Genomic DNA, 20,019 nt, shown 5'->3' with positions numbered 1-20,019 from the left:
TAACATTTGTAAAAGTGTTTGAATTTCATGAGGACTCAAGAAATGCTAGTTCTTTCTCTTCTATTCTTCCTTCCCTATCCACACTCCTTTCAGCACTTGTTTTTAGTACTTCTCAATAAATTTGCAATAAGCTCCTTATGCAACACCATGGAGAAACCATGTGGCAGGTTATTAACTGAAGACAAATGAGGAACATTAGAAAACTTCATTTAAAAAAAGAAACTTTCCAAAGTGGTTTCGAAAGGCTGAGTTTGATGGTCAGGGTTCAGGGGAGAAAGTCAGGGCCTGTGCATTTTCCCCTGGAAGTTCTTATTTACTGTATCCTAGATCAGCAGCTCCAGGAAATCTCAATTTGTGTATGTAGCAGCCCACAGACTCTCCATTTATAGTCAACTCAAGCAGGGGGCAAGTCACATTCCTAGGCAAACATTTATATACTCACCTATACCCTCTTTCTGATTTTGCAGTGTAATTTGATGAGTTTTCTTGTGATTGTTGGCATGCCACTAAAAATGGAGGCAGGGTAAGGGTGAAACTGTAGGATTCATGAAGTTTTGGTTTGGATGAAGTGGAAATCGCAGTTTAGAAATAGAAGTAGAGCTGAAAATCACTACTTTTCGTTAGATTTTCTTCCATTTGAGCATCGTGAAACCCCTTTTTTTGTGGCACTGGTTTTAATACTGACTCCCCGTGAGCTCTCAGTGATTTTTCCCTGTCTGTCGTAAGTGATATTTCCATCATTTCCTTGCCTTGCATGGCTGTTGAGATTTCATAGGATCTGAGCACCATCAAGATAAGACAAGCGCTAAAGATAAAGAGAGCACAACTATTTATATGACATGCTTTTGTTTTTGGTCTGTCCCCAGCCCTGTCACTGACCATGCCCTGCTGGACGTGCCCTTCCTTCGACTCCCTGAGGAGATGCCCTCTGACCTCTGAGAGCAGCTGGACCACACATTCTGAAGACACCAGTAGTCCTAGTTTTGATCCCTCATACACAGACCTGCAGCTCATCAGTACTGAGGAGCAGATGAGTGGAAAGGCTTCCCAGGCTGACTCAACTGGTAAGATGGAGCCCAGAAAGCTTTGCATATCACTTTTGGTGACCTGTTGCCACTCTTAAAATCTCTGCTGCCAGCTTTGTTCACAGAATGAGTTCAGGTGTGGTAGTCAAAAATTAGAATATAGAGTGGTTCAATATTGCATTAGGAAAGAACACGTAAAAAAAAAAAAGGAAAGAACACGTACACAGATGGACGGGTTGGTTGGCAGGGTGTTAATATTGGGAAACCATTTGATATTATATCCTAATGTGCTGTTTTCTATTCAGTACAAATACTGTTCCTTGTCAATTTGCTTTCTCCTTGGATGACTGAACTATACATAATATGCACAAGGCTGAATCTTTCATTCACTTACCTGTGCACCTTCCCTTTTTAGCAAGAGGGAGGTAGATTTAAGCAAAGAAAAAGCAAATGTTATATGAAGCAGAATGAGAGTCAGGACTCAGCCACTGTGTCCAGACTACAGATCTTTTGGCAGTTATGTTTATTCTGTTGTGCTTGATTCGAGCTATGTGTCAGTCTGAAACATCCCCTGGTCTCCTTCATTAAATTTTTAGTATGTGTAAGAAGGAGGCTGCCTGGCTTTGCACGTAGACTACGGGCCTGCTAACAAGCACTGTACGGGGTTAGATTTAGGATGGCATTGGATAGTGTGTTCTTGGGGTTTTGTTTATTTGGCCCAAGGGATTATTTTCCTTTGAAAGTGATAGAGTTACAGATAATTGCTCTGTGGATGAATGTGCCAGGTGTGTCCAGCAATATTTGTTTTTCTTTCTCAAAAACATTGTTTAGGAATTTGTCTCAGGATCGTTTTTCATATTTGGGTAACATTTGCTATTTTGCTGTGTGTTATTGGAGGGGTCTACACATAGAGAAGGGGATTTCTTGCAGAGTAACAGGTTCAGACAGGATTTGGGTTGGTATTTGATAATACTGCAAAAAATCCTAGTTTATCACAGTCTCTCTTCACAAGCCTCAGTTCCTTATAGCATTTTGTTTTCACACACTCTCCATTCTGGTTACTTTCTGTGGCTTATGATCATGGTCAGTGGCTGAAATGTGCCCCTACAATCCCATCTCCACTGTGGGGAGCATTTCATGGTGGGAGGGCACCATCAGAAGCCAAGGCAGTTAGGAATGGACTCACCGTCTTCTTCCCTCTCCTCATTCTCAAGCACCTTTCCCGGCCCTTCCGTGGGGGATGCATGTAACACACTGGTTAGGAGCATGCAGGCTCGGGTTAGACTGCTCAGATCCTCAGTCTTCCATTTAGCTGTGTGACTTTGGGCAAGATCCTTAATAGCTTTGTAACTCAGTTTTCTCACCTGGGAAGTGGAGATAACAACCTACCAAGTTGTTGTCAGTTCCAAGTGAGGCAGTTTATGTAGAACAACTTACACGATGCCAGACACAGGATCTGCGTGGTTGTGGTTTCTTCCCTCTCCCGCCCTGGGGTTCATATTGCTTGAGAGAGTTGTAGGTGGGCTCCTCGCTGTGAAAAAGTCAGGATCTCTAGGCTCAGCCTTTTTTTTCCCCATGACCTCTCTACTTAGATGAAAATTGCTCCAATTTCTAGAGGTTCCAGTGATGAACATCAGAGTCCTACTCTGAGCTGGACATGGTTAATCTGTCTCCAATGCTTATAATTATTTTCAGTAATTTCCTGAAGCCATACTAACAGTATTACATTTCCCAGTGAGTAAATCTCTTCCCTCATTGTTTTTGGTCAGGGTCCTGGCAGGAGGCAAATGGCATCTTCAAAAAGGTTTATCAGAAGAGGGTTTAATGAAAGGACTACTTACAGAGGCAGCACAAGCTAGAATCATGGAAGAGGCACTGCCTGACAGGTGCTGTGTCTATAGGAAGGATAGAAATTTGGCAAAGTGGGGAGTGAGGGGAGAATGAGTGCCCAGATCTTGTGCTAGTGTTTCCCACTGGCAGATCCCAGCTGACAGTCAAAGGACACGGGGCCCTGGTAAGGCAACCCACTGAGGTCAGCCCACAGGCCATAGAGCTGGTGGAGAAGAAGGGGAGAATGGATTTGGGGTGAGGGTAGGGATGAAGCAAATGGAGAATAGCCAACACACTTTCGTCTCCACCAGGACCTCAATGGCCTGTAGCCCAGGGTGTCTCTGGAGAAGCAGAGGTAAGACTAGGACTGTGGAACAATGAGTGATGCTTGTAGTTCTCTCCTTCAGTAGGACACAGTTCTGTAGCTACGGGAGGCTAGAGGTGTGGCCTTTTGGCAACCGTCCTTTTTTACAGAAGTAATAATAATCGCAGCCAGCACTTTCTGAGGGTGTGCTATGTGCCAGTAAATGATGTGTATCATCTCTGGCCTTTACAACAATCCTGTATGACAGGTGTCTCTCTCCCCATCTCCTAGTTGATCCTGCCTGGAAGGTTAAGATGCTTGTCTCAGACAATATCACTAAGAAATGGATGAATGTAGATTTCAACCAAAGTTCCAAAGCCTTTTCTCATGATTCCCAAACCTGGAGGTGCCCCCAGAGTCATCATGTTTATCATTTTCCTGCCTTACCTTCCAGACCTTCTGTACAGATAGGTGTAGAGGATGCATATAATTATATACACATATTTTGCCACCGAGTTTATGTTTTTTTTAAAGATTTATTTATTTATTTTGAGAGAGAGAGAAAGCACGCATACACGAGAGGCAGAGGGAGAGAATCTTCAAGCAGACTCCCTGCTGAGTGTGGAGCCTGACTCACCACCCATGAGATCATGACCTGAGCTGAAGCCAAGAGGCAGACGCTTAACTGACAGAGCCACCCAGACACCCCGACCATGGGGTTCATTTTTGACATAAATAGAATCAAAAGGTTTTTAAATAAGGTATATTGTAAGTGGAATATGAGGAATAAGTTCATGTTTAGCAGATACGAATGCTTCTAGAGGACTCCTGTGTGCCTACAGTATTGTGTGATGTAAACAAGTTTCTGGACACTCCACTCTGTAAAGAAAACTCCTTATTTTTAAGTAATCAGACAAAGGCCCAGGTTGGCCCAGAGGAATGCCTCCATCTCCTTCCCACCTCACCTCCACCCACTCTTCCAGGCCTGGAAGTGGCAAGTGGCATGCCTTGGGGCCCTGCAAAAATGAGAGTGAGGTGAGTGGCCCAGGCTGTGTGAACAGTGTCTGGATGCAGCTTCAGATACAGAAACGCCATGAGCCTCTTTCTGAACATCTTGACTATGTAGTTAAGGCGGAATTCTGGCTTTGAAAAGCCTCTAACTCATCCTGGACAAGGAAAAAAGAAAAAAAAAAAGCTTAGGAGAATGATCAATTATTTCTAAACTTGTGGCATTTATTTTTTATTTCAGTAGTAGGGAATTTATAAATGCTTTCATTTGAGCTAGTGAGAGCTTCAAAGCAATCTAGACACCCTTGAAAGCCGCCCAGTCAGGTGGCTGCCTGTCTACCACCTGGCACCAGGCTGTGCCAGTGGCCTACCTCCTGGAAGGGTCTGCCTGGAGGCTGGATGATTCAGTCAGGGTAAACTAAATCCTCATGAGGGTATGGGGCGGAGTCTGGTCTGTCTCTCTCTCTGGGCATGTCCTTTCCCTGGGACCACCATTCCTCATCTGTGAACTTGGGCTGAGTACCCCTCCCAGACTGGGCGACAGGATGTGTGTGAGGGTGCTTCATGCAGTGCAAAGTGCGGCAGGAATTTTTAAAAATCCTAATTTGATAGCTCTGGGCCTCATTTCCCTTTGACATGGGAAATAAGGATAATCACTGGGCCAAAGAGGACGCTAAACCATACACCTGAGAAGGGTTTTACGTTTTTTGGAAGCGAGCCATGGGGACACGCAGAGAGGTGCTGCCGGAAAAGTTCAGTGTGGGTGCTTTGTGTAGTAAGGGCTTGAGGGGCCTGGGGAGGAGCTGCCTCGGGGAGACTTTTGGTGTTTATCCCCCCCCTACCCCACACCTTTTAGCCTTGCAGAGGGAGGTGGAAGGTGAAGAATGGCAGCCTTCATCAGGAGCTCCAGCTGGCCTGGGCTTTCCCTGGAGGCACGCTGTGCGAGCATGTGGCTGGGGCAGAAGCTGTGATTCACTGCCTGCGTGCAGAGGGTTATGGGGGCCCGGGCCCAGCCTGTTTACCTTGGCCTTGTTGCTCTGCACTGGGTTGTGGCAAGCCGCAGACTCCTCCCTGTCATCTGCGGCAGGACTTCTGCAGAGATTTGGCAATCCTGATCCCCAGCATATTTGTGGGAGGGAAGGACTCTGTGATCATCCCACACTTTCTTCTCCTTTTCTCACCAAGGGAGTAAATTAGGAGGAGGAAGGCAAACAAATCCCCTCACCCTGGTCACATCACAGATGGTATGGGGCAGTGCTGGAGAGCCTGTTGGTATTTGCTCTGGGATTCAGCTCTCCAGAGCACATGGCAGGAGAACTGGGAACAGGCAAGATCTTTAATAACACGTGTTTCCTCTCTCATCCCTTCCTCCCCCAGGGGCCCCCTTTCCCTGAACGACAGGCATCCCCTGTCATCTTCACCAGACAGCATAGCTCTGTAACACCACTAGTTTTACATGGGATGATAAACAGGAAGAGTATCGAGGGAGTAAAAATAAGCCTCTGAAAGTCCATGGAAGCAGGAAAGGGAAAACACAGAAATGTTTGCAGGAGCACAAGCTGTTGTTAAGTGGTGGGCTTCCATTTTGGTTTTCTTTTACATACAAGATAAGTGGAGAGTTTAAGTGTAGGATTAACATGCTCAGGCATACGTGTACACCGAGGAATGTCAAGCCTGGGTGAAGCACATAGCAGGTGTTTAATAATTGTTTGTTGAATGGATTCTTGAATGAAAGGAGTGAGACTGCAAGGGGTGGGGGAGAGTCATGTGCATCCCAGATATCTGAGTCCCATTTGGGTTTTTTTTTTTTTTTTTAAGATTTTATTTATTTATTCACAAGAGACACAGAGAGGGAGGCCGAGACAGGCAGAGGGAAAAGCAGGCTCCCTGCAGGGATCTGGAGGCAGGACTTGATTCCAGCACTCCGGGATCATGACCTGAGCCAAAGGCAGATGCTCAACCACTGAGCTATCCAAGTATTCCCCCCCAAAATGGGTTTAAGAGCCCAGCCTTTTCCCCAAGTGTATCCCATTTAGCAGTTCAAGAAAAACCAGGATGCCAGGGACCAATATGTTAGGTCATGCTGTGCCCCCTCTGTGGGAGATTCATAGTGAGTGTTAGATTATTAAAGACTTCAGAAAGTTCCGAAATTGGTGTGCCTGGGTGGCTCAGTCACTTAAGTGTCTGGCTTCAGCTCAGGTCATGATCTCAGGGTCTTGGAATCAAGCTTCCACATCAGGCTCCCTGCTCACTGGGAAGTCTTCTTTCTCTTACTCTCTTTCTGTGATCTCTTGCTCTCTCTCAAAGAAATAAAATCTTTAGGAAAAAAAAAAGAAAGAAAAAAAGTTCTGAAATTGTGTGTGGGTATGTGTATGAATCATTCCTATGTATGCATAAATGCACATAATTTCTGTGTGTACATATACACATGTATATTTATGTACATATGAAAATACTTTAGCTTTCCATTAGCCCATACTACCTACCTACCTGGTCAGATCTCAATGTTCAGAAACCCAAACATACATAAACTGACAAATTTGACTTGGGAGTTCATGCCATTGCTAAAGTGTTGGGAAACCAGAGAAACCAGAAAAAAAAAATTCGTTGAATTGGCCCAGATTTACAAAGTTAGCCTTATTGTGTCTCATGCTCTGCTACAACTCTTGTCCTTTTTTTTTTTTTTTTTAAATTCTAGGTTCAGCAGACCCAAGGCTACACTTTGCCAGACTTTCTTTGTACTTAAACTCTCGTGGGCTTTAAAACAAATGTAGACCATATGTTCTTGATTCATTTACATTTAACTGATCACCGTAGAATTTTGCCACAGGAGTAGGATATCCCCAGGGATTTTGGACTCTTTTTATTTATTTATTTTTTTCCCCTCAGAAACAAGTGTTTATAGTAGGTAGAAAATGATGGACAATTTTTGGGACAAGAACTTTTTCAATGCTCAGGAAGTGTCTCTGGTCATTGTTAGTTAATGACGGCGGGGGAGCATCATCAGGGCTGCATGACTATAAGATGTGACATGTTTCTCTATTGTTGGTTTTGTCTTGGTCCTCTGCAGCGGGTAGAGCACCAGACAGGAATCAGGGGCCGAGATTCCCAGTAAACGGTAATTATCATTGTGCATGATGGGGTCATAGTGGGGGGCTTTTGTTGTTCTCAAGACACATGCATAGTTCATGACTTTTTTTTTTTTACCTTGAATATATTTTCTTGGAAGACAAGAATAAAGTGAATCTGTTTATAAAATTCTTTTGCCTGGCTACAAATTTCAGCAGTAGTCATCATCTTGCTACACAGTAGTCCCCTTTTCAAAATCAAAGAACAGTAGAACATTTTTAAAGGAACACATTATATCCTTTTCCTCTTTCATTAATATATATAAATCTGGCCTCATTTCTGTCCTTAGGGAGCTTCAGGATCCTTGATACTCTTATCTCCATTAAGTTGTGCATTTTGGAATTTAATCAGTGCTAAAAAAAACAAACAAAACCTCCAATGACTAGTTTCTTTTCTTTTTTTTTTAAAGGTTTTTTTTTTAAATTTTTTAATTAATTAATTAATTAATTAATTAATTAATGATAGTCACAGAGAGAGAGAGAAAGAGGCAGAGACACAGGCAGAGGGAGAAGCAGGCTCCATGCACCGGGAGCCCGATGTGGGACTCGATCCCGGGTCTCCAGGATCGCGCCCTGGGCCAAAGGCAGGCACCAAACTGCTGCGCCACCCAGGGATCCCCAATGACTAGTTTCTTTGAAAGTTTCTCCAGAGAGGTTCAGAAGTTTCTCAGAAACACAAATGTTTATTGAGTAAAGCTGGTAGTTTACCAGTTGTTATGAATACAAAAATGAGTAAGTTATATGATAACTGCCTACAAAGAACTGGTAATCTGCAAACAGATTTTTTGCCATTAAAAGGATTTTCACACAAGGGTGCCTGGATGGCTCAGTCAGTTAAGTGTTGGACTCTTGGTTTCAGCTTGGGTTGTGATCTCAGGGTCATGAGATCGAGCCCTGAGTCGGGATCTTTGCTCAGCCTGGAGTCTGCTTGAGATTCTTTGCCTGCCCTTCTCCCTCTATACCTTTCCCTGCTTGTGCGCTCTCTCTCTCTCTCTCAAATAATTTTTTAAACAAAGATTTTCGTATATAATTTTAAAAATAGTTTCTATTTATAGAATATTATGTGCCAGGAATGTGCTACACACACACACACACACACACACACATCATCTCATTTAATCTTCACAATCAAAAGTAGATATTGCTACCCCCACTTTATGGATGCAGAAATAATAGCTAAAGAGGTTAAATGGCTTGGCTAAAGCCATGCAACTTAAAAGGTTAGTGTTGGGTTTCAGTCCAGCTCTCCCTTCTCTGCTCACCCACCTGGTGCCCGGAACCATGAGAGGTGGTGTTTATGACCTAGGAAGCTGTGCAAAGCCATTACAGAGAGCCCTTTGCAGACTGACTCCTGCCTCTTATGTGCTCCCAGGAGCTGAGTACGAACCTGCCCTGTCCACACATCTTGTGGGCCAGGAATGACTTGTTCAGGGGTCCCACCTGACCAACGCCTTCTTGGAAGCAGGAACCACATCGTGATCATGTTAGATTCCCAGCACGCTGCCTGGCACATTGAAATTCTACAGTGGATCTTTGTGGAAGAAGTGAACTATCCTGGTATAGAGCTGCAAGACCGTTCTTCCCAAAGCTGTTCTCTGGTTACCGAGGCCGAAGTATGTTTGCTGATTGAAAGGTGACTTCATGGTGGAAAGGAATGAAAAGAGAATAAGTAGGAGCAGCTAGTGTGGAAGGACACCTCTTTTCCTGTGTTTTCAGATGTTAGGCAACTCTCCACTTGTCTCATTTTGTTTTTCCTGTTCTGTTTAGGGGGTTACTATAACCTTTTGAATGTTTTTTAAAAATTGATGTGCATGGATGTGCGTGGGTATGGTGAGGGGCGCTCCCTAAGTTGGGGGTCTCAGATTCTCACCTACTGTATGTTTTCTGCATGTCCCTTCCCTAGTTAGCCCCCTCAAACACTGCAAAGATGGTGAAATGAGGAAGGCTTTTCTGTAGTAGCAAAATAGGTTCTTGGACTGTTAAACTAACTGTGTGGAGCAAAATCTGAGAAAGAGAGGTAGTGTTTAGATGCTGTGTTCCAAGGGGAGTCTGGGGGCTCAGTCAGTTGAGTCTGTTTTCAGCTCAGGTCATGATCCCAGGGTCCTGGGATGGAGCCCAGGTGCTCTGCTCAGTGGGGAGTCTGGCTCTCGCTCTCCCTCTGCCCCTGCCCCCACTCATGCACACACGCACACACTCTCATTTTCTCTCTCTGTCAAATAAAATCTTTAAAAAAGATGCTATGTTCTAAACAGGGATTCTAAACTAGATAGATATCGTGGGACTACTTAATTAAAAACTTGTGGCCTCCAACCAGAGATTCTGCAAGTCCCTTCTAGACTTGCTAAAGCACTAATCCTAAAGATGAGGTGACAGCTGAAATGCTTTTTATTGATTACCTTCTGTGGTGTTCTTTTTGGTCTTATGATCCTCCTTTTATAGATGAGGACACCAATGCCCAGAACTACATGTTAGTTAAGTGACAAAATTGAGATTGACACCCAGGCTTGTCAACATTCTATAGCTCTGCCTCTCTTATGGCTGAGCTCACTGGAAGAAGTACTTCATTCACGTCAACCAGTCCTATAGGGCAGAGTTTAAGATGTTGTGTTTCTTCAGTTCCAAACAGGTGATCAAAACTGGATCTTTGGAACCGTGTAGGATCCAGAGGGTCCATGAATTTGGATGATAGGTCTTTATTGTCTCTCACCTCTAGAGAAGTTAGTGAAATGAGCATTTCCATCAATTATGGATGCAGGCCACAAACCGCAGTGGTATTAGCAATACCTCCCACTTAATCATCAGCAGAAATGACAAGTGTTTCCATAGTACATTTAAGTTGCGACAGATATCACAAAGGATTGCTTATTTCATTGTTCCTTGGAAAGCATGGTAGGTATTAGTTGTATTACTGGTAGGGTTAACATGTTGCAGTAATCTAGGTAACATATCTGGTGGCCTGGTCTAGGGCACTGGATTAGGGTAGAAGAAATGGAACAAATGCAAAAGACATTGAATATTTAGAACAGATGGAAGGAATCCCAGTCATGCTGTTTCCCCCATTATGCTTCACAATGTTCCATTTCTATGTCTTTACTTACTCTTGCTTTTTACTCTGAATAACTCCTTTTTTCCCCCGCATATGACAAAATCCTACTGATTGTTTAAGATGAAATTCATGTGAGGTTTTCTCATGTGAAGTCCTTACTTTGTATCTTGTATGGTCCTAAAGCCTGGGCATTGCTGAGTGAACTACCCGGAGTGAGTTCTGTCCTGAGCTTTACTCCAGGCCACAGTCCCTGTTCCACCTCTTCTTTCTGGTCTTAGTGGTGTGGTTCTTTCATCTCCTGACCAAATTCAGGTCCTTGAGGCCAACAATGACATTTTCATTCTTGGATTGTCCCAACAGTCTGGCCTCTAGCACAAATGCCTGGAACATCCACCTGGAGGTGTGCAGGGGATGCTTTTAATCATATCTCTCTTTGCTATGTTGCATCTGCATGATACGCTTGCCTCTGACCTCAGAAAAAAAGAAAGGATGTTATCTCCCACTTTAAGTAGTTTTCCAGGTGAGGGATAAACATCACTGATTTAAAGTGCTTGTGTTGGCAGCCCAGGTGGCTCAGTGGTTTAGCGCCGCCTTCAGCCCAGGGCATGATCCTGGAATCCCGGGGTCGAGTCCCACGTCAGGCTCCCTGCACGGAGCCTGCTTCTCCCTCTGCCTGTGTCTCTTCCTCTCTCTCTCTCTCTCTCTCTCTCTCTCTCTCTTTCTCTGTGTCTCTCCTGAATAAATAAATAAAATCTTAAAAAAAATAAATGAAGTGCTTGTGCAAATCACTCGACAGGCTTTGGAAAGAATTATGAGCTATGCTTTTTTCAGGTAATAAAACTCGAGCACAACGAAGTATCAGTGGACACAAAATGTTCAGACCATGGAGGCTGGTATGCCATGCCCTTTTCATGTGTTCACTGTCATTAATCCTGAAGCTTTCTGGAAATGGATGTCTTTGTATTTGTCTAGGCTTGTAATAATTGGTTTCTTTATCACAGACCTTAACAGAAGAACTTTAAGAGATTACTTAGTAAAATTTCTTCATTTTATGGGGGAGAAAGCCAAGGCCTAAGTATTAGCAGCAGGCCTTATAATTCCTTGTCCCTCACCTACCATTTGAATTATTATTTTTAAAAGATATTTATTTGAGAGAGTAAGCGGGTTGGGAGGTAGAGGCAGAGGGAGGGAGAGAGAGAACCCCAAGCAGACTCTTCTTTGAGCGCAGAGGACCTGAGCCAAAACCAAGTCAGATGCTTAACTGATTGAGCCATTCAGGTGCCCCCTTAAAAAGAGATTGGCCAGGTACAACTGGCTATTTTTTATTTCATTCCTCTCTGAACGTTTCATCTTATTTTTTTTTCTTTTTCCTGAATTAAACAATGGATCCTCTTTCATGAGGGTGCAGCTCACTCATGTAAAAGTTCAAAGCAGTGGAGCTAGTAGAGATAAAAGCCCTCAGATCCAAGGAACTGGTTTTGTTTTGGGTTTTTTTTTTTTCTTCTTAATAATTTTGGTATGAGACGTGACCATGGCAAGTCTTTTGACTTCCAAGCCAATGTGTTTTAGATCACACAACTCTTTTCTTGGTCCCGAAGTCTGGGTGGGACAAGGTCTGGGTCTTTGTGGTTCTCTTTGGGGGCTCTTCTGCAGTGAAGATGTGCTGAAGTGCTTCTCTCTTTACACATCTGTTCTCACCCACCTGACTTTACTGCAGGGGCATCTCTTCCTTCCATTTGCAAATTCCTCAGAGCTTAGAACAGCTCCTTATTAATGTTTTATTAACATAGGCTTTCTTGGAAAATGGGAGTTAGCTTTTCATGCTTGTTTCAAGGGAGAGAATGAATTCTCAGCTTAAGTGACGGAACAGATTATGGGTTAAGTGAGGAGACAGATGATGCTACTTCCTTTAAAAGGGCAATTGCCTTAGGTAGAATTCACATCTGCCATGAGCCTCAAGAACAAATTCATGTCACCACCTTGTGGTTCATCTAGAAACAGAGAGAAGTGCTAAACACAAGGTTATAAACATCAACAAGATGTCAGCACTTCCCCCAAAATAAAATAAGATAAAAACTGAGAGAGAGGCAAACCAATAAGACATGCTAAACTCTAGGAAACAAACTGAGGGTTGCTGGAAGGGAGGGAAGAGGGGGGATGGGGTAACTGGGTGATGGGCATTAAGGAGAGGGCACATAATATAATGAGCACTGGGTGTTATATGCAAATGATGAATCACTAAATTCTATGTCTGAAACTAATTAAAAAAAAAAAAAAAAAAAAAGACGTTAGCCCTCCCCGGTGGCAGCACCAAGGGTTGCTCATGGGCTCTTTTGCTGTGAAATGGACAAATTTTTTTTTTTTAAAGTCTTATGTGGAGCACTATGTGTATTAGTTTACTAGGGCTGCCATAGCAAAGTACCATAGACTGGATGGCTTAAGCAACAGAAATTAATTTCCTCATAATTCCAGAGGCCAAAATTCCAAGATCAAGGCATCAACAGAGTTGGTTTCTTCTGAAGCCTCTGTCCTGTTTGTTCAATGTGGTATTATCTCTGAGTGTGTCTGTGTCCTGATCTCTTCTTTTAAGAATGGTCATACTGGTTTAGGGCCCACCCTTAAGACCGCATTTTAATTTAACTACCTTTTAAAAGACCCTATCTCCAAATAGAGTCACATACTGAGGTTCTAGGAGTTAAGATTTCAATATAGACATTTTGGGACACACAGTGCAGCCCATAACACTATGCAAACATGACTTAGAAGTCTTCTCCTTTCCCTATAGCAAGATACACAGATGGACACTATAAACCTGTCCTCTCTGGTCTTTGTGGGGCTACCATTAATTAGCAGGGCCACTTGCTATAGAAACTGGAGTTTGCATCTGATGCTCCACTTAGAGCTACATCTCTCAGCTGTAGTAAGGAAAAAGGAGTTGGTTATGCTTAATAAATCCCTCATGGGGTGCCTGGGAGGCTCATTTGGTTTGGCATACGACTCTTTAATTTTGGCTCAGGTCATGATTTTCAGGGTCATGGGATTGAGCTCAGTGCAGGTCTGCTTGAGACTCTCTCTCTCTCTCTCTCTCTCTTTCTATAAATAAAATCTTTTAAAAAAGCCATCCAGGGGCCCCTAAATAAAGTCTTTTAAAAAATTGCTCACTCACCTATTTCACCTGCTTATCTATGGAATGGCTCAGTGGGTCACCAAGGAGCAGTTTGTTCTTCTGGACTCATTGGCCTGCACGCCAGTTCAAAAGTAAATGTGTTAGTTCACAAAAGAAGAAATGCAAAGAAGTAATATGAAGAGATGATTGATCCCCATTCATACAGATTAAACAAGAATGTCGCCTTGATAGGATTTAAGTGATTGAAAGCATCTCATCTTGGGAGTGGAGAGTTGGGACTTTGCATGCCAGGAGTGTGGAAAGACCTTCCTAGCCCTTGGTGTCAGTTTATTTATTTATTTATTTATTTTAAAGATTTTATTTATTTATTCATGAGAAACACAGGGAGAGAGAGAGACGCAGAGACACAGCAGAGGGAGAAGCAGGCTCCATGCAGGGATCCTGACGTGAGACTCCGATCCCAGGTCTCCGGGATCACACGCCGGGCTGCAGGCGATGCTAAACCGCTGCGCCACCTGGGCTGCCCCTTGGTGTCAGTTTAAATGTCACACTCTGTAACTCTTAGTTTATCCCTAGGAAATAGCTAAGCATGTGCCTGGCTGTGCCATGCAGCACTGTTTACGTTAGTAAAAGCAAACAAAACCCAAATAGCCAGCCAAATAATCAAAGTGGGAGTAACTGTGTGGCTCAGTTGGCAGTGTACCTGCCTTCGGCTCAGGTCATGATCCTGGGGTTCTGGGATCGAGTCCCAGATCAGGGGGGGTTTGCTGCTCCTTCTACCCTTCTCCCCTGCTTGCAATCTCTCTCATGCTCTCTCACTCTCAAATAAATAAATACAATATTTTTTTAAAAAGCAAATAAAGTGGAATGCTATGCAGTCATGGAAAGTGTCTCAATTATATCGTTAATTGAAAAAGATGGGTTGGAGAATAGAATGTATAATCATTTTGCTATGTTGGCCTATATATAGTTGTTTGCTGTATTAGTGTGTGTACATACGTATAAGTGTGTGTGTGTGGGTGTGGGTGTATTTCTGTTTCTAAGTATATAGAAAAAAGTTTAATGAGATATATCCCAAACTGCTAATATTGGTTATTTCAGGGACTTTTCTTACTATGTTTATTTCTGTAGGATCTGAATTATGTATAATATTCATAGATCACTCTAAAAAATGAGAAAAAATAAGAACGAAAATATTTCCATTTAAAAGATTACATATGTTACTGGAGCTATTTAAATTTTTTTTATGATTTGTCTATTTGGGGGCAGGCTTATTTGTGGGGGGCTGTTGAGGGCTGGTCTCTTTGCTTTGGGGTTGAGGGTAGGGAGCTAGTATTTTAGATATTGCCGTCATGTACTTTTCACCAACATAATGTTAGTTGCTTATTCTTGGCAAGAGGTAGATATAATGTAATGGAAAGCTATAGTTCTCTGGGTTTGATAGACCAGAATCAAACACCATCTCTCCTACTCTCCTGTTCTGTGATATTCAGCAAATTATTTAATCACATTGACTTTTAGTTTTTCAACTACACAATGGAAATAATAATGGTAATACTGAGCTTGCAGGTTTGTTCTGAGGGTTAAATGAGACCAGGTACATGAAGTTCCTGGAAGATAATAAGGAGTGGCCATTATGAGATAGCAATATAATGTAGTTTTCAGAACTCCCCATGTTTAAGAGCGAAGATTCAGTCTGTGGGAAGAAAATTTCTTAAAGTTGTGAAAAAACAGCTAAATCAAACCCCAAATAAGTTCTTCTTAATGTCCTTGGCTAGTTTTTATAAAATGCCTTTACAGAAAGGCAGTTTTCTTTTATTCTTTTAGATCCCATTGACTGAAGGGTGGGCTCATTCAACATGCTTTTGTGCAACCACTTGGGTCTTTGGCTTTTTTTTTTTTTTTTGGTAGAATTTAAATCAGGAAGAAAAGCCCCCCTCCCCCCAAGGGGTGGGAGGGAAGGTGGGGAGGAAGAGGGGGGTTAGGGAGCAATCACCAGGTTTACTTTCATGAGTTGTTCCCCCTGCCCCTTCAGGATTGGCTTGTTTGTACAAATTGGTTGCCTCAAGCAACACGTTATTAGTTTGAGCCAGAATGTATCCCGGGAGACTTACTGCTTTCCCTTTGCCAAGTAATTGTCCGTTTCCCGCAGAGGATGCTGGGATTGTGGGAGCATTTTCCACTTTGGCATATTTCAATCCAATTCCCCCCCCCCCTTCACTGCTCTTTGCAAGGCACTGTGTCATTTCACTGCATTCAGAAAGCAACCATTTGTGAGCTTTTAATGTTTTTTTCAACTCCTAGATTTTTTTCCTCCTCCCTTAAACACCTCAATACTGGTGTCCGATTATATTACTGGTCAAATATTCACTGTCTCTCTATGATGTAGTTCCCTGCCCACCTGCCCCCAGCAGGATGTTCCAGCAGGATGACATCACGCTTGGGCAGTGAAATGCAGGTGGAAGTGACACTTCCGGCATCGAGTTCTATATGCTTCCACCACCAATCCTTTTTCCTTTGTCAGACTCATCCACATGCTACCCTTAGACCCTGGCTTGGCTCCTGTTTTGGTGCTCCTCTGGCTTCATGTGTCTTCAGTCCCCATCTTCTAGAGCACAGTCCCTGTACCCAGGACTCCAGAACCCTCTTCCTAAAACAGCCACGAGCCTGTGTCCCAGCTTCTTCCTGGACGTGTGCCCCTAAGTACAGCCCACACGGCAGATCGGTGCAGCCCCAGGTCTACAGGGGCTGGGAATAGAGCTTGAGTGTGGGGACAGGGGTGGCCTTCACAGTGCAAGCTGGGATGGACAGGAGGAGGAGGAGGAAGGCAGTAGGCCTCAGGCAGCGCCACTTCCTCCTGCATGATGATGCTTCTGTGTCGAACCCCACGGGGTCTAACGAGTTATCATTCCATCTTGGCCTCCTGGGGTTGTTATGAACATATATTTGTCAAGGAGGATAGGACATACTTCATTTAACAGCTTTTACATTGGGCTGTACTCTTAAATACTGAGACATATGTTCTGTTAGCCAGCATCTGAGTTCTTAGGGCAGTGCCTGCCAATGCTTGGGATGAGTCTGATGTTCTTTCTAGACAGGGCCTGCTCTTTTGGCTTGGTCCTTGGAATGATGTGCAGCAGAACTGAAGCTAATTCTCAATGGATGTAATTGGAGAGAGAAATCCTTGTAATTGTAAGCCACTGAGGTTCTGGGGTTATCTATTAAGCATCTAATTTAGACTAAGGTCACTACCTCCAAAATGAAGAGGTGACGTTCGTTGAAGGTGCCTGACTTCACCCACTTTAAATATGGTATTGGCACAACTTTTTGTTACTATATGCATCGTAGTGCTACCCACGAGAGTCTGGAGGAAATCCCAGGAGTTGAGTGGGCACATAGCAGCCTCATACTTGCCCATTACTCTCATTGGTGCTGCTGAATTACTAGCATTTGATGAAATTTGAGGCCCTTTTTTCTAGTAGTGATGGTTTGTGTTATCGATACATCTGTCTTGCATCACTTCCCTCATGACCCTCCAGATACTGAATTCAGGGCCAGACCTTGGGAAAAAACTTATAAAATGAGAACATACAAATGGAGCCCCTAACATAAAGAATAGTGGATAGTATTTTTATTTTTTAAAAATGTGTCCATTATCAATGAGTTTACATTTGAATGTACTTACCTGTCTCCCATCTTGTACCAAGAAGAGTGATCCCAATGAATGGTTTCTAGAAGATATCTACTCAGATTGTATCAAGTATGAGGCACTTGCCGAAGCTAAGAATTAGGTCTTTTTTTTTTTTAATTTTATTAATTTATTAATGAGAGACAGAGAGAAGGAGCCTGATGTGGGACTCGATCCCAGGTCTCCAGGATAACGACCTGGGCTGAAGGTGGCGCTAAACTGCTGAGCCACCTGGGCTGCCCCAGAATTAGGTCTTTCTGAATCAGAACAAAGAAAAGTCACCTGGACCTCACTAGATAAGTAAAACCATGAACTTGGCCTTAGGAAATCAAATAGAGACATTCGTAATAGCAGTTATGATAATTATATTGTTGTAGGTAAAAGACACACTTGTTTTCAAAAAGCTTTCAAATACATAATTTTATTCTTTATTACAGCCTGTGAGATAAGCAGAAAAATCTCCTTTTTCACAGAGGAGGAAACTAAGGCCTATTAATTTTCAATGATTTGCTCTCTGTTCTGCTACCAATATTAATATTGGTATTAGGAATACTAACACTCCCATTGATTTATTAATATGTATTATATAACATATTAATAGTACACTTTACATTATACTTTATATATATATTTTTTTTAAAGATTTTATTTATTCACAAGAGACACACAGAGAGAGAGGCAAAGACATAGGTAGAGGGAGGAGAAGCAGGCCCCATGCAGGGAACCTGATGCAGGACTTGATCCGGGGACTCTGGGATCAGGACCTGAGCTGAAGGCAGATACTCAACACTGAGCCACCCAGGCGTCCCTACACTTTATATGTTTAATATATATTATATGTTGATGTATATTAATAATTAAATTCTATAATATCCTTGTCCAGGAGACTAACTGCTTTAACAAGCCGAAGACTTCAGTGGTTCTGCACAGTTTCAAGTTTATTTCTCTGACACCACTGTGAATGCAGCGTGGGGACCGACTTCAACGACCCAAGCTATTCTGTGTCCTCAGAGTCTCCTCCAGTCAGGTGGTGGGTGGGAGGTGGAGATGCACGTTCTGTTGGCAGAACTCAGGGCCTGGCCACACCTTACAGCCAGAGAGGCTGGAAAACGTGGCCCATGTGGCCAGAAAACAGAGAACAGCAATATTCATGAACACAAGAAGTCTCTGCCGCAGAAGTTACAGAAATGCATATAATTATAGGGCCCCTGTTTAAGATCTATATAGCATTACACTTTCCCTCCAGCTTTCCTGAGAAATAATAGACAGACTGCACTAACCATACTTACAGTGTACAGCATGATGAGCTTTGACACATGTAGACATCTGCGAAGTCATCACCATAATGAGGATAATGAGGATAATCCACCATGCCCAGTAGTTCCTCGTGTCCATTTGTGATCCTCCCTTTCTCACTGTCTCCCCACCTCTTTCCCCGGACACCTACTCTCTGCTTATGCAGATTTGTTTCCGCTTTCAAGAATTTTGTAGCAATGGAATCATACAATAGGCTCTTCAATTTGGCTTCTGTCACTCAGCATAATTATTTTGGGATTCATCCATGGTTCATGTATCAGTAATTCATTCTTTTCTATCAATGAATAGTGTTCCATTACATTGATATACTACAGTCTGTTTTCAGACAAACACATGAGTGCAACTTTTCAGTGTTGAAAGACCTATAAGTCATTCCATCTTGAGACTTTGCCTGACAGTCTGAAAAGGCTAAAGATGCCTAGCCTTCGTTGGGTAGGTCAGAAAGATTAGCCCCAAGTGTCTCAGACCTAACCTTAGTCTCAAGAAAAGGAGGAGTAGATTGAACAGGTGCTGTGCTGTGCTGTTCTTTCTTTCTTTTTTCTTTTTTATTAAGATTTTATTTATTTATTCATGAGAGACACAGAGATAGAGAGGCAGAGACACAGGTAGAAGGAGAAGCAGGCTCCACGCAGGGAGCCTGACGCGGGACTCAATCCCAGGTCTCCAGGATCAGGCCCTGGGCTGAAGGCAGTGCTAAACCTCTGAGCCAACCGGGCTGCCCTGCTTTTCTTATTTTTGAACTTCAGGTTGAGTAGACTGTTAATCAAGGACTGAAAACCTAAAGTAGACCTAGCACTGTGCCCTGTGGCCTGTAGCCTGGGGAAGAGCAGAGAAACAAGACGGCTAATCCCAGAATCTGATAGTCTGAGACCGGGACTGTCATTTGCTTGTCCCCTGGTCCTGGAGCTGCCATCCATGCTGTGTTCCTGGTTCATCCCGACGTGGCACGGTGCTGCCGGTGTCCCTCATGTGTCCACAGACCTTCTGTGATTCCCCTGCCCAAACTTTGACTTCCTTACCCCAACATCCATGACTCACTCACACTGGGGTTTAACCTTTCCTAGCCTCAGCATCTCACCTATAACACGAGGTTCACAATGTGCATCAGGAGCCGTTTACTAAATGAAGTATTTCTTTCATTGAAAGAAAAATAAATTATTATTATTATTGAAATAAAAATTAGGTGAAATATTACAAAATACTTAACCCCATGCCTAGTGGATGGTTCTTGTTAAAAAATTAGATATTTCCTTTCCTCCTGCCCTTCCTCCTCTCCACTTCTGCTTCTGGTCTTGTCTTCTTATCTTCCCTTTCCAGTCTGTTTTTTAACCGTTTCCCTCTATCAAATGTACTGTCCATCCAACCCAGACTTTTTTTGTTCCCTAAGCATATACCCTTTGTTTATCTCCCTTTGGACCTTAGTTTACAGTGTTCCTTTGCCGTGGGTTCAGATAGTGTTCCTCTGTCAAGGTCCAGCCCGAGGGTACCTCTGAGAAGCCACGTTTGATTCCTCTTCATGCTCCCCACAGATATCAACACCCAAAGT

At 43.1% G+C, this 20,019-nt stretch overlaps 1 protein-coding gene across 6 annotated transcripts in view; it reads left to right on the top strand.

Moving 5' to 3' along the window:
* STON2 (stonin 2) overlaps window positions 1–20,019 on the top strand; it is a 168,240-nt gene that overhangs the window by 75,971 nt on the left and 72,250 nt on the right. For all 6 annotated transcript variants that reach the window (XM_049113370.1, XM_049113369.1, XM_049113371.1 and 3 more), the window contains one exon: window positions 867–1,064. In XM_049113370.1, coding sequence (XP_048969327.1) covers window positions 867–1,064 — 198 coding nt within the window. The remainder of the gene's footprint in view (window positions 1–866; window positions 1,065–20,019) is intronic.

The sequence above is a fragment of the Canis lupus genome, chromosome 8 (assembly GCF_003254725.2).
Source record: "Canis lupus dingo isolate Sandy chromosome 8, ASM325472v2, whole genome shotgun sequence".
Lineage (NCBI taxonomy): Eukaryota > Metazoa > Chordata > Mammalia > Carnivora > Canidae > Canis > Canis lupus.
Note: the sequence above shows the minus strand (reverse complement) of the source record. Positions and strands in the feature narration are given on the sequence as shown.